General features: G+C 33.3%; 1 protein-coding gene across 1 annotated transcript in view; it reads right to left on the bottom strand.

Moving 5' to 3' along the window:
* Nucleotides 1-1,072: 1,072 nt before the first annotated feature.
* Nucleotides 1,073-17,718, bottom strand: part of LOC134721353 (protein sel-1 homolog 3-like) — a 151,092-nt gene continuing 134,446 nt past the window's right edge. Inside the window, exons 21-23 of the mRNA XM_063584293.1 lie at nucleotides 13,442-13,569; nucleotides 5,910-6,012; nucleotides 1,073-3,063 (exon numbers count right to left, since the gene is read on the bottom strand). Of these exons, the coding sequence (XP_063440363.1) occupies nucleotides 2,959-3,063; nucleotides 5,910-6,012; nucleotides 13,442-13,569 (336 nt within the window). The 3' untranslated portion in view covers nucleotides 1,073-2,958. The remainder of the gene's footprint in view (nucleotides 3,064-5,909; nucleotides 6,013-13,441; nucleotides 13,570-17,718) is intronic.

The raw sequence follows: 17,718 nt of genomic DNA, 5'->3' as shown, positions 1-17,718 counted from the left end.
AATGTTTATGTTAAACATTTATCTAAATTATCTAAGTTATAAAATAAACTATTTACAGGGCATGGGCTCAATGACATACAGGTTCATTAATAAATGGGGAAAAACATCATACTTCTCAGATTTTTCATAATATCTCATAGCTAGTGCCCCTTTAAGTTGACAGAATCGGAAAAAAGCTGCAAAATGGGAAGATGACTGGCTGATGGCCTTCCGCCCAGACAAGTGTAATGTTCTCTCTGTAACAACTAAACGTCAACCTTTACAACATAATTACACTCTTCACAATCTTATTCTAGAAACTGTTACATCTGCTAAGTACTTAGGCATCACATTACAATCAAACCTTTAATTGGACAAACACATAGATAACAATATTTCGAAAGCCAACAAAACTCTCGGTTCCTTCGAAGAAACCTGAAAACATCAAATCAAAACATCAAGAGCCAGGCATATCATCACTTGTCCGTCCCAAACTCGAATACTCTTGCTCAGTTTGGGATCCCCACACTTCAGAATCTATTTAAAAAATAGAAATGGTCCGAAGGCGAGCTGCTCGGTATGCCTGCAACAGGTATCATAATACTAGTAGTGTATCAAACATGCTGAACTCACTAAACTTGCCTATTTTAACACAACGCAGACTGAGTGCACGACTGTTTATGATGTACAAGATCACACATCATCTTGTTGCTATACCATCTAGCACAATTCTCATTTCATCAGACCCAAGAACCAGAAAACACCATTCTCACACCTTCAGACACATGTATACATAAAAAGACTTGTACATATTTTCATTTTTCCCATACACAATAACTCAATGGAATATGTTACCAACCTCAGTAGTAAATACAGACAGTCGACTATTTTAGAGATCAGCTTACATATGCTGCTCTCGTCACCATTATTTAAAAAACGTCACCTCCTGTACATAGTTTTAATCACTACATCTGTTCTTTGCACCGTTTGTAAATAACTAAAATATTAACTTAATTTTAATAAATAGGCCACGTATGCACCAGTTATTAATCATCTTTATTCAGATGGAAAACTGGAAAACTTAAAGAAGAAGAAGGAAGAAAATACTTTTAATGATGCTCAATAGCTAGTAGATACATTGTCTTTCAAAATACACCATCTAATTACCTATCGAGTTGACCTTCGAATACCTCCGATGGTCATACAAGCGATATAAAACATAATTAAAAACCAATTGTTCAGAGAAAATGGTCTTTCCAACCGTAAAGATTGATTTTTTAAAGGAAATAATTCAATTTTGGATGTAATGAATCTTCTGATTGGCTGACCAGCTCAAAGACCGTGATTATTTTGTCATGTGACCGTGACGTTATCAACGTTTTTTCATAGTTTACTCTGGTTTAAAATGGAATGTAGAATTAAATTATAAGAAATGACTGTAATATTTTTTCTGTCTATTCGAAACAACATAAAAAATGTGGTACACACTTTTAAAGAACCCGCTACGCGGGTTATTCAGTGTGCACCACATCTTTTATGTTATTACTTCATAGACAGAAAACATATACAAGTTATTCCTTAAATATTTAAATTGTGTTATTTCTAGGTCAAATGATAGCTTATTGTACGCTGATTTCCAAATTATGCGATTTCTATACATTTTTTTCTAAATAAGAGATCTAATTTGTTACTTCCGGTTTGAAAAATATAACTTCCGATATTATTTGATAGGTTTACTTGACACTGATTCCAAAAAAGCTAGTAGATTCATTGTCTATCAAAATAGAACCGGCAAATAAGGACCGAAATGATGCTAAAAATGTATGTGGATAATTTAATCAGCTTTAAAGAGATAAATTGGCAGCGCGTTATCCCTACAATGGCTTCCATTTTTACGATTATGGAGAGATAATGTTGACAGAGTAGGATCATGACTGTATGAGTGCTATATTTCAAATAAAATAGATACACAAAATTATTTTCATTTACCTGTGAACATTATTCTATTGGCGGCATTCTGTTTAAGGTTATTGTTTTCTTTCTGAACTTGTTTAACATCTAATGTGTCTGTGTTTATACGACTTTAATTTGATTGAGTTAAGACATTTCAATTGATATTTAATAATGTGTCTTTCTATGTTTTGATGTTACACTATTGTTTCAGATAAGGATAAAGGTTGTTCCCTATTAAATAGTTATCAAAGGTACCAGGATTTAAAACGTTTAAACCCACTGCATTTGTTTGTACCTGTTTTAGTCAGGAACCTTATGTTCAGTAGTTGTCGTTTGTTGATGTGGTTCTTAAGTGTTTCTCGTCCTCGTGTTTTATATATAAATTATACCGTTTGAATAGTTTGCCACTAGTCATTTTTGGGGCCCTTTATAGCTTGCTGTTCGGTGTGAGCTAAGACTCCGTGTTGAAGACCGTACTTTGACCTATAACGGTTTACTTTTACAAATTCTGACTTGGATGGAGAGTTGTCTCATTGGCACTCATACAACATCTTCTTATATCTTTATTTTCTTAAAATGAAAATCTTATTAATGTTATATTTTTCTCAAACTGCTATATGTTTTCTTATGAAAACATTTACGATAAAAGTTGCACACTGCATTTCAAGAAACTTCGGCACCTTTTCATGAAAGGTTCATGATAAATAAATAAAAGAAGAGATGGGGTATTATGATTGCCGAAGTAACAACTATTCAACATAGGCCAAAATAACGATATTTTAGCAATTATAGGTCAATGAAAGACGGTAAACAATAAGCAATATCTTCAACTATGAGCATAACCCATACCATGTACAGTCAGCAATCAATCTGCTTTATGATACTATATTGAATAATTATAATAGACAGCATTGGCGATATGCATTTGAAACCTAAAAATCAACACGATAGTGATATAATAAGAATTAGAAAGACATCCTAGTAAAATTAAGTAGAGAAAGCCTAAATCTATGAACAGTTAATTTGTTATATCGTCATTCTAAGTAATGCCTCAGTTCCTCCATTCGTATGTCGATAGATCATCACAACACTTAATATAGCCATGACTGAGACTACTACAAATCCAACAACCTGAAAAATATAAAAGTAGAAAATTCATATACATTGTGGATACATGTCTAAAATCTATAATAAGAACATTGACGAAATAAATCCGATGTAACCTCAAGTATAGATGAACAACACAAACAACTCTAAAGGTGTTTTCCTATCTTTAATCAAGCTACAACCTAGATTTCGTAATTCATAAGTTCTTTTTTATTCTACCATATAGTTACCGCCTTCTACAAATTGAAGACGATGTCACAGGAGGAAACTTAACACTAGACATAGATTGATTTATATATACAATTGGAAAAATAATAGGACAAATGAAAAAAATCCTTTGTAATAAGTTCGATGTAATAGTTGAGTTAATATTGGTGCTTTGAAATTGAAGATTTGAAAGAGTCTACTGAAGTTCAATTTACAATGTTATCCGGTAGTTTGTTCCAGTCGGTATATAATAGTTCTTGCAAAATAGGATTCTTTTCTGTACTGTGTTTTGCAGGATATAATTTGGAAGCTATTAGAATTAGAATGTCTTGTTTGTCTTTTTTGTGGGATTAATTTATCATTTCTAGGTATTGCAACCTTTTCGTGTTCAATTCTATAAGGCATTACCCATCTTGAGTCTTTTCTTCTGTCAGAGAGGCTGCGCTATTCAAAGTGTTGTAACATGTTACCAACGCTTGAGGTGTTTCTGTATATGTTGGTAACAAAACGCGCAGCCCTCATTTCAATTTTTTTTTATATTATTCAAAATTATAAGTAAATTATGTGTTCTACAAGGATAACCAGTACTTCACCTTTAAAAGAGACGCGAACGATACCAAAGAGACATTCCTGATACCATAATTATTAACATATATGCTAAATAGTATTAGATTTACACCAATGCGGAGACACTTTTTTGTTTTAAATATGACATTATGTGCTATTTTCTAGTATGTGCTTTTTTACTAGCCCCATTCTTTTTCTTCCAGGTACGAGAAAGACTCCGGTGCCTGAGTGTGAATATCCAGGAACTGAGGCGCTATGTACATGCAAATGGAGGTAGAAAATTGTGTTATAACAAAATAAAATATTTGCCACAGTTCAACTACAATTTAAAATAACACTAGTTGTAGCTAAATTTTAAACATATTCACATTATGTACAGTGGCTTAAATACAATAATTAATTAGCCAGACAGAATCCTGCAAATGTTAAGGCGGACATACCACCTTTAAAGGATTCTAGGGAGGGTGACATGCACTTTGCTTCTGGGAGATTGTTCCGGACAGAAATAGTGCTTGGGAAAAAAAGATGCCCCCCCCCCCCCCCCATTAATCTTATAAATCAAAACAAGTTTAGCTTTTGTACTACGAGATTACTAGTTTTCCCATTTTAGTTTGTTTAACATACCAGTGACAGCTCCTGGTGATCTATCATTTAAGTCATTAAACACATATCTTGCTGCCTTGAGGCCCCTCATGGGGGGGGGGGGGGGGTCCTAGTAATCACATAATCACCATTTTTTTGCCAATATAATCACATAATCATTAAATATTTGCTTATCTTTAGTAATCAAATAATCATAAACTAAAAATACAGTCCTAGGTAATCAAATAATCATGAAATATTTGGCTTAATAATCAAATAATCATTAAAAAAACGGCCAAGTAATCACATAATCAAAAACCCCATGAGGGCCCTCTGCCTTGCGTTGTATCTGCTCAATTTGGTTGATTTGGTTTTGTTTGTATGGATTCCAAACTATTGAGGGGTACTCGACGGTCGGACGCACAAGTGATGTGTACGTATGGTTTTTAACCTTACGTGTACAGTTTTTTTATGTTTCTGCGTAGAAAGCCTAGTGTTTTTATTAGCCTTTGAAGTTATATTATTAATATGGGGCCCCCAGTCAAAATCATTGCTTATTGTAACTCCTAGATACTTACTGTCTTTGACAGATTCCAGTACATGATTATGTAATTTATATTGAAATAAGTTAGGTTTTAATTTTTTAGAAATATTTATGACATAGCTCTTTTCATGAATAATTTCATTCGCCATTCAGATTCCCATTTTTCAAGGTTTGATAGATCTTTTTGGAGTGCTTGAGACTCATTTATATTATTAGATATTTTATAAAGTAAACAGTCGTCAGCAAAAAGACGAACCTTACAGGAGACATGCTCAGGTAGGTCGTTTATGAATAACACAAATAAAGTTGGGCCTAATACTGCGCCCTGAGGAACACCAGAGTCAACAGCTGATTGAAAGATTGCACACCGTTAAGTAGGACTTGCTGTTGCATGTTTGACAAAAAATATTTTATCCATAGTAAACTATTTTTACGTATACTATAGTAATGAAGTTTTGTTGTTAATCTTTCATGGGGGACCTTATCGAAAGCTTTAGAAAAATCTAAACCTGATTACCATTTGCAAAATATTTTGCCATGTCCTGTATTCTGAAAACAAGTTGTGCTTCACAGAAACGTTTACTCCTAAAGCCATGTTGGCAATCATTTAAAATATTATTTAAATCTAAATGTTTTCTAATATTGCTTGTTAAGACGTGTTCTAATACCTTACAGCAAATAGCAAAGAGACTATAAAAATTATATTATTTTAAACGTTTTATAAAAAATTCACAACCAGCACGATTTCCTTCCATTGTACATAATGGAAAAAGTGTAAATATCTCACTCAAAATTTCGCAGTGAGGTGAGAGTTTTTTTTTTGGTTCCGTGTTGCAGGCCTCATTGTGACTTTGAGATGAGCAATAAAAGCGCTGTTCATTTGCCTATTGTGTTTTTATTTGCTGTGCATGAACTGATTTTGTGTCATGGATGGATACCCTATATTCCATGTTTTTCTAATAAAAGTTACCTGTAAAATGAATTTGTATTTCAACCACTGTTCTAAAATCAAAATCCTATACAACGCAACGGTACATGGTATATAGGCTTCTGTATGTTTCGATTCTTGACACCTGTAAACATATTTAGTTAAATGATCACACACTTATATATGGGATATCATATAAGGAATTACTTATAACGTCTTCTAAACATATGTATCGATACTAATAAACATTATAAGAACACATTAATACTTTTTATATACTAGCTAAATGATTTTCGTATACTGAACATTGATACTAATAAATATTATAAGAACACATTATTTTATATAGCTACTAGTATATGATTTTTATATAAGGAGAACAAATAAAAATATAATTTAAACCATCAAGGTGTCATTATTTCCAGTTTGAAGACCACGAGAATAGCACTCAATGTATACATGGTATATGTTAAGTTGAAGTATCTAAGTTTGCATTTAAAAACATTACTAGAACACACCCGCGAAATCGCGAACATTCAGAGCGTATTTGAATAGATGTGAAGTGTTGTAGGAAGAATTCCCGACTGAATTCGAAAAAAGAAATCCCGGATCCCGAAATGGTCAATCCTGAAATTTCGATCTTAATTTTTTTTTTATTTGTTCTCTATTAATTTTAATGACACGTGAATAATTTTAGCGCTTATTGTTTATTATTGACATTCATAAAAAGGGGGGGGTCGGGGCAGAGGCGGATTTAGGAGGCCCGCACCCTTTTCTGGAAAATAATTGGTTGCTTATATAGGGAATCACTGGGGCATGACCGGAGCGGGCCCCTCTTAGACAGTCAACGGCCCCTGCGTATGAAAATTTCTGGATCCGCCACTGCGTAGGGGCCCTGATCCCAATATCCCGGGCTTAAAAACATGAAATCCCGAGGTTCTGAATTTATTATACAAATTAAATATCTCCACATCCCGACTGAATTCGAAAAAAGAAATCCCGGATCCCGAAATGGTCAATCCTGAAATTTCGATCTTAATTTTTTTTTTAATTTGTTCTCTTTTAATTATAATGACACGTGAATAATTTTAGCGCTTATCTGTATATTATGAACCTTCATTAAAGGGGGGGGGGGTGTCGGGGCAAAGGCGGGAATTAGGTGACCCGGCCCCCTTTTCTGGAAAATAATTGGTTGCTTATATAGGGAATCACTGAAGCATGACAGGAGCGGGCCCCTCTTAGGCAGTCAACGGGCCCCTGCGTATGAAAATGTCTAGATCCGCCACTGCGGAGGGGCCCTGATCCCAATATCCCGGGCTTGAAAACATGAAATCTCGAGGTTCTGAATTTATTATACAAATTAAATATCTCGACATCCCGAAATTCGAAAAAAGAAATCCCGGATCCCGAAATGGTCAATCCTGAAATTTCGATCTTAAAAACACCCGTTCCAGACGTCTCGAAAGTGTATTTTTTTACAGTCAATTCTCAGTTTAATAATTGATCCACAGCGGTCATTGATATATTATTCAGACCCTTTCTATTAAATAAACCCTGTGAATGCCGTGGATAGTAAACTTGACAATGATATCAGACAGAAAATACACTTTATTCGTAGTATATGTATTTGTTTCAAAGTAAAAAGAAAAACGCATACCGGAAGTATAATCTGACTTAAAATTTGGCCCAATGCCGGAAACATATCCGGACGTCTTTTTTCTCGTTTTTCACCCAAAATAACTCAATCTGAATAATCATATGAATGGATGACAAATGCGATTATGCACTGTACCCATAGGACACAGAGGCATGATGATTAATTAATTGTGGAAAGAAGAGAAGCGACACCCAAAATGAGGTCTTGTCGTTTAATAGTATAGATACTGATTCAGATAAACTTAAATGTTTAATCACCTGGTGCAAAACGGTATGTGTCAAAAAACGTATCATTTGTATAAAAACCCTGTACAAATTAAAATTTGTACAAGCTTACATCTTGTACACAACATGTATATACGGTTTGGAAATACTAGGGAAGAGAAGGTAAAAAGTGTAACGTGTAACCGGGCGATCAATGGATCTGTATCTGAATAAATCAGGATTTCAAGTGTTCAATTTGCACCACAACAAGTTGTCCTATTTAAAACAATTAACACACCCTTAAATGAATTCACAATGTCAAATATATAAGCTACACAATACACATAAACTAAATTACAAGGTGAAGTTCCTCATTCACTTTGTATAAACACAATGCCTTATTATAGAATATATACACACAATGTCACTATGCAATCACTTTGCAACATGCATTAAGCCTGAGTATTCACAATGTCACTAATATATCACTATGCAACATGCATCAGACACTTTATTACACAATGTCACCAACGGATTACTATGCAACATGCATCAATTTATATCACACAAAACATATAAACACATTATCACATATATACAACATCTATTAACAATATCCACCAATTTGTAATATCACCTTTGAGTTTTCAATAAACCACTATAACACAGTGACACAACAACACTTGCACAATGCTTCAATGCACAAGGAATGTATATGAACACAGCTCAACTCACACACTAATTATCACTATGAATCTGAACGCAATGAATATATTCCAAACTGGTAAGATTAAACACAGTGCACTTTCACTTAAACACTTCCACAATATAACAACTTGCAACACCAGCAAGATTTCACAATGTATTCCCACTAATACACGTCACAATGTAAAAACTTGCAACACAAGCAAATATACACTTTGTACTTTCACTGTACAATAACTTATTATATAAGATCACTTTATAACACAATCGATCACTATTCCAAATATTCACATATAAATCCAAACACTTTAACTTATATCCTTTGAATCACTAAAGCCACTCTACTTACCAGTTGGAATATTTAATCCTAGAAGTTAACTCTTCAATGGTCCACATAAAACTGACAAAGTTTCTCTGTCTTGAGCTGGTTTATATACTACCATATGGAACGGTCCATTATACGTGAAGGGGTGAAAATCAAGACTATACCAAAGATAGGGGTGTTTAAAGTAATAGATAGATGGTGCTCCAACTATGGAGAAACTTATAAACATATAGAAACACAATAAACAGGTAAAGACAACTGGAGTTTCACATCAAAATAAATATACTATGACCGATTTCCGTTACACTAGTATGGAAGAGAAGGTAAATACTTAGATATCCTTGTACAGTTACATAAACCTGCCGATGGTGGAATTTAAATCTTTATCATCATCTGATAAAAAAAAGCTAGCTCCGAAAAAACCCCAGGAGCCATCAACAACTTAGATTACATATATAAGTTATACACTTATCAACAATATATTAAAATTAAGATTAATGTGGAAATGAAATTTTTTTTTTTTACAAAGGTTAAATTTGAAGATTACTTTATTTTACACACATCGTGTCAACATGTCACAAGATAACGAAACATAGACGCAGGTGTTTTCAACAAGTTAGAACTGCCGAGTTCAAATGGTAACACAAAGTAATACAAATCAGATGTAAAATCTCGTCACTTAAACAAGGCTTTCATTTAATACCCCTTACGTACATTTTTTTTGTTTACACATAAGTTACCATATTGCTCGAAACAAAACAAAACAAAACACAACAGTTTGCGGGATTTGGAGGGAAATAACAGTTATAACAAAAATTAAAAAGCATGAAAAGTAAAATCACTAAAAAAACTGAACTTAGAGGAAAGTCTAATCGAAAGTCCATAATCACATGGCAAAATCAAATAACAAAACACATCAAAAACGAATGGACAAGAACTGTCATATTCCTGACTTGGTACAGGCATTTTCAAATGTAGAAAATGGTGGATTAAACCTGGTTTTATAGCGCTAACCCTCTCACTTTGATGACAGTTTCATCAAATTCCGTTATATTTACAATGATGCGTGAACTAAACAGACATAATATATAAAATAGTCAAAATATGGGTACAGTAGTCATCACCGTGTAACAATTTTAAAAGGAACAATTTAGCAGGACACAAAACATCTATCTACAAACACATTCATTGATTCGCGTGTCTGACGTCAGAAATTTTTATACGTCACATATATTTGTCGTAAAAACAATTTTAAAATTTCATATAGGCAATGTTAGCATACAGGGTTAAAAGATCAAAAGTATGTAAGATTTAATAAAAGAAATATAAGTTCAAGTAAATTAGATGTCACTACATGACAAAGAGTTGAATATTTAAAATTATATGATAGCTTCTTATGCAGCTTAAGCATTTTTAAGAATGGTATTTTTAATTAAAATCGTAACTGAAAAAAAAGGTTCTTAACCCTATATTTTACTCATAATTGTCCCATACGTAGGGCAGCCAACATTTATTTTTGGTTGTTACTAGTTTATTTTTTTTTCTCTCGAGACAAACATACATAGATATATTTTGTTAAGTCTAATAATTCAGGATTAATTACAAAAAAGAAGATGTGGTATAATTACCAATTAGACAACTCTACACAAGAGACCAAATTGACACAAAAATAGTTTTATATATATATCACCGTACGGTCTTCAATAATGAGCAAAGCCAATATCACATAGTCAGATATTAATGGCCCCGAAATGACAAATGTAAAACAATTCAAACGAAAAAACTAACGGCCCAATTAATGCACAAAAAATTAACGAAATACAAATAAGTAACACAGCAACCAACGACAACCACTCATCTGCATTACAGAATCCTGACTTGGGACAGGCACATACATACATAATATAGCGGGGTGAAACAAGCGGGATCCCAGCCGCCCTAACCTGGGGCAGTGTTTTAACAGTAGAACACAAACACGAACTATAAAAAACAGTTGAGAAAGACTTAACTCATTAGATGGATACTAATGGAAAGACATCATAAACAGTCTGAGAAAAACATGACATTGTGCAATGTCAAAGAACAAGGTATCGACAGATTGTAAACCCTTCTTTTGTAAAGGTTTTAAGAAATTTATGGCAACGAAATCCCTGATTTAATAATTTACCAGTAATACAAAGATAACGTTCATAAAATCGAAAACATCGCAATAAAAACGGGCAGAGCGAATAATTTGTGAAGTATAAACACCGCAAGATGATGCCAAAGGAACAGCAGCTGGTGCCAAAGGAACATCACTAGCCCTCAAAAAAAGAAATTTCACAATAGGGAACCAAAAATCGTACCTTTTTTTTCTCGATAATATTAGTTTTGAGTTTCCCGTGTAAAACTGAAATATATAAATCCAGGAAAGGACAGTTATTATCGTTTTCCTTTGATTTATTTAAATTAACTGCCTTTGGGTAAATTGCTGCAGTATATTTAGAAATCTTGATTTTTTATGGTAAAAATATCAAGATATAGTGTTGTTGAATTTATCAATAAAATGCAATTTAGACAGGCTTTTACTGAGTTTGGTTATAAACTGTGATTCATAACAGTGCAAAAACAACTCTGCCATCAAATGAGCGCAATTAGTGCCCATAGGAATATTTACAAATTTCGATAAACTTTTTTGCCGAAACGTACATAAATATTATCGAGGAGAAAAAATTGACAGCTTCAATCAGCTCATCACACCTCAAGTAAGTATATATAGCATATTTACCTTTCTTATTAGAGTAGAAGGCTTTAAATGAGTTGCAGCAAATATATTTGTATTCAGATTTACTGAAAGACTATTTATGTCTGTTCAGTTAACGCATCAATGTAAATATAACGGAATTTGATGAGACTGTCATCAAAGTGTGAGGGTTAGCGCTATAAAACCAGGTTTAATCCACCATTTTCTACATTTGAAAATGCCTGTACCAAGTCAGGAATATGACAGTTCTTGTCCATTCGTTTTTGATGCGTTTTGTTATTTGATTTTGCCATGTGATTATGGACTTTTCGAATTGATTTTCCTCCAAGTTCAGTATTTTTTTTATTTTACTTTTTAAAAATATAAAACAAAAATTGATAAGAACAGTGTGTGTTTAGTGTAAAAAGTGGAAAACTCTGTCAGCAGAACCAAAAAGACCACAAAAGCACGTAATTTATCTAAAACATTTAAAGAATGTTTACACACCAAAAATATTTAATTACACTACTTTCCTATATTTTATTACAAAAATATATGATAAGTTCTTTGATCCTAACTATTGTGCTACAGATGAAATCTAGTTGATATATGTCTCCCAAGTGAGAAACTCTGCTTCCTTTAGTTTTATAAATATAATGGCCCCGAACATCTCTGAAATGTTGCAGTAAACGTATTGCTGCAAATCATCAATACCTCTGGTGACTAACTTTTGTCTCCGAGTTTTATATCAGTCTTGTAGCCAGCACTAATTTACTGTCATGAAAATATGGATATTGTTTTATTAACATTCACTTCTATAAAAAAATTTGAATTGAGGGATGTATCTCTTTCGTACATTCTTCTGTTTTCTTTGTGCGGTTTTAACTTTTACTATTGGTCCTGTTTGGTTGTATTGGCTTTTTAGCGTTTTGATTTTAAATATTTTAGCCTCGATCATCCTTGCAGGGACATTTGTTTTATGTCCATGGTATAATGATGACGTATGAATATGTTTAAATAAACGGAACTACAAACAAATGTGATGCAAGTGGGAATTTTAGCCTGCCTGTACTCAGTTTGAAAAGATTACATATCTAACGGTGGTTCTTTAACATTTATTGAAACAGCAAACCCTACCACTTAACATTTAATTCCTAAATCAATAGGCAGCGTATTTTCAATCAAAATTAACTAAACAATGCTTACTCAAGTTATCATTTGGAAATAGATATACATCGTTTCATTGATATTTAGACATACACCAGTCCTTCCCTTTTTTATTTTATCTTTCTTAGTTAATAAAAAAAATCACCAATGTTACTCAAACTTCTATCCGTATCTTCTATGGTATCTTTCGTCCTTCTTTTCTATCCGTTATTATTTGTTTTGGACCTCGTAACGTACTGACAAAGTAACGACTACTCGAATATTTGTTTTTCTGTCAACATAATAAGCATTCATACAAATATGAAAGTAAGCCCTTCTATAAGTTATTCAAATATCTAATTTAAATAATCTAGTATAAGACATCAGACTCGGACTTCTCTTGAACTGAATTTTAATGTGCGTATTGTTATGCGTTTGTTTTTCTACATTGGTTAGAGGTATAGGGGGAGGGTTGAGATCTCACAAACATGTTTAACCCCGCCGCATTTTTGCGCCTGTCCCAAGTCAGGAGCCTCTGGCCCTTGTTAGTCTTGTATTATTTTTATATTAGTTTCTTGTGTACAATTTGGAAATTAGTATGGCGTTCATTATCACTGAACTAGTATATATTTGTTTAGGGGCCAGCTGAAGGACGCCTCCGGGTGCGGGAATTTCTCGCTACATTGAAGACCTGTTGGTGACCTTCTGCTGTTGTTTTTTATTTTGGTCGGGTTGTTGTCTCTTTGACACATTCCCCATTTCCATTCTCGATTTTAGTATAAGAGACCAAAAGAAAATTAGAAAAATCAAATATACCTTGTATAAAGTGACTTTAGCAGCCGGTTTCTTTCTATTCTGTCTTTAAGAGGTATTTTTAGTTTTATCCAAAAGTCGTCTGTTAGCTTTGAGTCTTCTTCAATCATAAAACCAAGGTTAAAGAGAGCCTGTAAAGATACAATCATTTATGTTATAATCATATGAAACGAGTTTTTGGTGATGATAATATTATGAAACGTTTGAATCAATACACTAGGCGAGGTTTTATAAATAGAGTATGAAATTAAAATGTCAATTGTTCTTGAACAATTGATAGGTCTTTCCTTTTGTAATGTAAAATACATGTTCCAACAGACGTAGAATGCATTGAAAAGGTCAAGGTCAACCTTAAAAAGCTTTAAACACACTGAAAATCCTTTAAATAAGGTCAAAAACACATAATTCGCTATATGGGACTTGACCTCGACCTTTGAATTTGTGACCTTTGTCAAGGTCATTAATCACCAATGTCATTGCTGAAGACCCCAAGGGTCAAGGACTTTTGTTAATGTAGTAAAAGCTGATTTTCTCTTTTCAGAAATCTAAAACAGGGGTTATGCCCCTTACAGAGGGGTCAACTCTCTTCAGTCAAAGTGTAACAAAGTTGCGCATTAATGACCCAAACATTTTCCACTATACAACACTTCTGAAAGTATTTAGGTTGCTGAGATTATCCCATAACAAGGTGTTAGGTCAAAGGTCAAGGTCAACATACACATTTGACCTTGGGATATTTTTCAAAGTCACATGAATTGATGATGAATGATGAAGATCCTAAGTGGTACGACTTACGGTTTCTGAGTTTTGGTGGCCAACCGACACCGGTTAATTTTAATAGGGGCATTACCCTACCAATAAGTCGTTGAATCTTTTCGATCCAAATGTAACGAAGAACCGGGGTCTGGTCCTGAACAAATTTCACCCTTTGTTTTTCATCTACCTATTACGGTTACGGTGTTGGAACGATAACAAGGTTTTTGGGTTTCGGAGGGATTACTCCGAATCGACAAAATATTTCGACTTACAGGGTGAGTTCCGGATAGGTATTCATGGCACCGATACAAAGTGTGAACATAAAAGCGATACGTCTTACGGTTAAGGCTGCTAACTTCGTCAAAGTTTGGCGGAAGAGTAATAATAAACAGAAGAAATACAGAAGAAATACAGTTTCCCTTTTTGAAAAAGGAAAGACCTTAATAACAGGTAAATAAACTCATCATAGATACCAGGATTTAAATTCTGTACTTACGCCAGACGCGTGTTCGTCTACAAAAGTCTCATCAGTGACGCTCAAATCCAAAAAAGTTACAAAGGCCAAATTAAGTACGAAGTTAAAGAGCATTGAGGACCAAAATTCCTAAAAGTTTGGCCAAACACAGCTAAGGTACAAGTTATCTATTCCTGAGGTAGAAAAGCCTTTGGCTTTAACATTGATTCACTGATAGGGTCTTTGCATCGGAACTAAACACATTTATTTCTAAAAAAAACAGTTGTTGGCATGACACGGGTTATGTTCTTCTCATATATTTTATGATAGTATGATACTAAACCCCTAACGGGAGGGATTGTACCTGATATTCATATGATGAAGACATAATCTTTCAATCAGTTTAATTGAGGTCTGGAGCTGGCATGTCAGTTAACTGCTAGTAGTCTGTTGTTATTTATGTATTATTGTCATTTTATTTATTTTCTTCTGTTGCATCTTTTGACATCGGACTCGGACTTCTCTTGAACTGAATTTTAATGTGCGTATTGTTATTCTTTTACCTTTCTACATTGGCTAGAGGTATAGGGGGAGGGTTGAGATCTCATAAACATGTTTAATCCCGCCGCAATTTTGCACCTGTCTCAAGTCAGGAGCCTCTGGCCTTTGTTAGTCTTGTATGATTTTAAATTTTAGTTTCTTGTGTATAGTTCGGAGTTTAGTATGACGTCCATTATCACTGTACTATTATGCATATTTTAGGGGCCAGCTGAAGGACACCTACGGGTGCGGGAATTCTCGCTACATTGAAGACCCATTGGTTGCCTTCGGCTGTTGTTTGCTCTATGGTCGGGTGGTTGTCGCTTTGACATATTCACCATTTCCTTTCTCAATTTTATTAGTATTTAAAAAATTCAAGTAAATGATTGTGTGTATTATTATTTATATTTCTGAATCGGATAAAACTAACTTCTTCTAGTTTATTTACTTCTCTTTATCACGGTGTTTCCTTTGCACTTGTGCTTTGCGATTATACAAACCTTCCATGTGGTACGAAATGGTAAACATACAAATCTTTCATAAGGTACGAAATGGCATATATATGAATCTTTCATGATGCGGAAATGGTATACATAAAAGTCTTCTATAAGTTACGAAATGGCGCACTTCAATTATACAGTTTTTTACGAAATTATCAGGGTACAACATGTTTTTTGCCAAGGTACGAAATGGTTAGGGTACGCAATGAATATAACTCCGTTAAACATGATTAGATGTTGGTCAACATAAGAAAAAAAAAACATAATCACAATGCTTCTAAGATTTGGGATACTTCGTTAGGAAAATTGGATTTTTTTTTTTTATAATCGGATAGAATAAAAAGGGATTAAACTGTAAAATAAAAATTATAAGGAGATAGATATGGTGTGGTACTGTGAAAAGTAAGCCACTATAGGTCAAAGTACGCCCTTCAACTCAGAGCCTTGGTTTACACACAGTAATATATCAAATGACAAAATTTAAACACACTAATCTAATGTAAAACAACCGTCATATACCATATGGTACATGCATTTCCTCATGCAGAAAATGGTGGATTAAATCTGCAGATATTCTTCTTTTTTCAATTATTTGTCAATTTTCATTTATTTGTACTTTGTTTCTTAAGTATGAATGTTATACATAGATAAGACATAATAAATGTACATCGTTTTGAGAGTCGGAATTTCACCGCATAGAATGCCACAACTCTTCAGTAAAATTATCAAAATTTCATTTTTGAGAAGTGTTAGCACCACATTATGTATTACACTGAAGAAAATTTTCCATTATTTATTTCAAAAGAACGCACTTTAAAAAACATATACTTTTATGCATGTACATATACTCCCAAAATCAATATGTTTTGCTATTTTTTGGGCCTTATGAAAAACAAGGCGATCCGATTAAAATACTGATCCAAGTTTAAGAGTAGCAATTTGACGATGAAAATGGATTCTTTATTATAGCAGAATGATAATAGTAATATTGGCATGAATCTGTTACTCAAATAATTAAAACTTGCATCTCTTCACCGGGTATTTTTTTTTAAAAGAAGAAGCTCATCATGCATCCGGAACAAATCAATAGAACCGTATGGTATATAATCTTTTTATATTAACCTCTAGGCTTTTTCTCCATTGTTTAATTTATAATACTTTTTATAGCTGACTATGATCAAGGTATTGTTTTTCGTACGCTTGCCGCACGGTGATATTTAGTTGTCAACTTCTTTGTCATTCGGTCTCTGGTGTAGAGTTGTCTCGTTGGCAATTATATCAATTCTTGATTTTACATTACAGGTGATTTTGAATTGCAAACTATCAGATAAAGGTAGAATTATTAACAAATCTATTCTCGATTTAACTAATGTTAAGACATAAAATATGACACCTCGAACTACATATTAAATTTCGACGAAAAAAAAACCAACAACAGATTGCTGGCATTTGGCTAAATTCTATAATAGGAAATCATTTTTATCAAAATCATACAGGAAACATCGCTAATAGTAGTTTTATCTTATACTGAAACTTGATATGTTTAGTATTTATGAATATGGTTTTGTTCCATCGTTTAATACATGATTTGGTGCTAACAATTAACAAAAGAGACATATTGATACTTTTACTTACCTTGATAGCTTTTGCTCCGCTTCAAAACCGAACCCTGTGTTAAACATAGCCATCACCCAGCATTTAGCGTTCTACACGGTGAATTTACTGATGAATTATGACAAGAAAAGATCTGTGGTCATGTTTGATTAGCATTAATGACTTATAGACATGTTCACCATAAGCCGATACCGAAACCAAAAATAGTAGACTGGCAAATGATGAATGTTTATAATGTTTACCTATCTTCACCCTTTTACTAGAATTTAAATACACTAGATGGAGTATTTCTTCAATTCAACAACTTACATAAATCTTATAAAAAAAAAGCAAAGAATATTCAAAGAGTATACACTAATACAAGTAATTATATACATTTTAAGGTGTGTATTAACCATGAATGAAGTTTCTTCGAA

This window comes from Mytilus trossulus, chromosome 6, assembly GCF_036588685.1.
Source record: "Mytilus trossulus isolate FHL-02 chromosome 6, PNRI_Mtr1.1.1.hap1, whole genome shotgun sequence".
NCBI lineage: Eukaryota > Metazoa > Mollusca > Bivalvia > Mytilida > Mytilidae > Mytilus > Mytilus trossulus.
The sequence above is the reverse complement of the archived record's forward strand: the minus strand, read 5'-3'. Positions and strand labels throughout refer to the sequence as shown.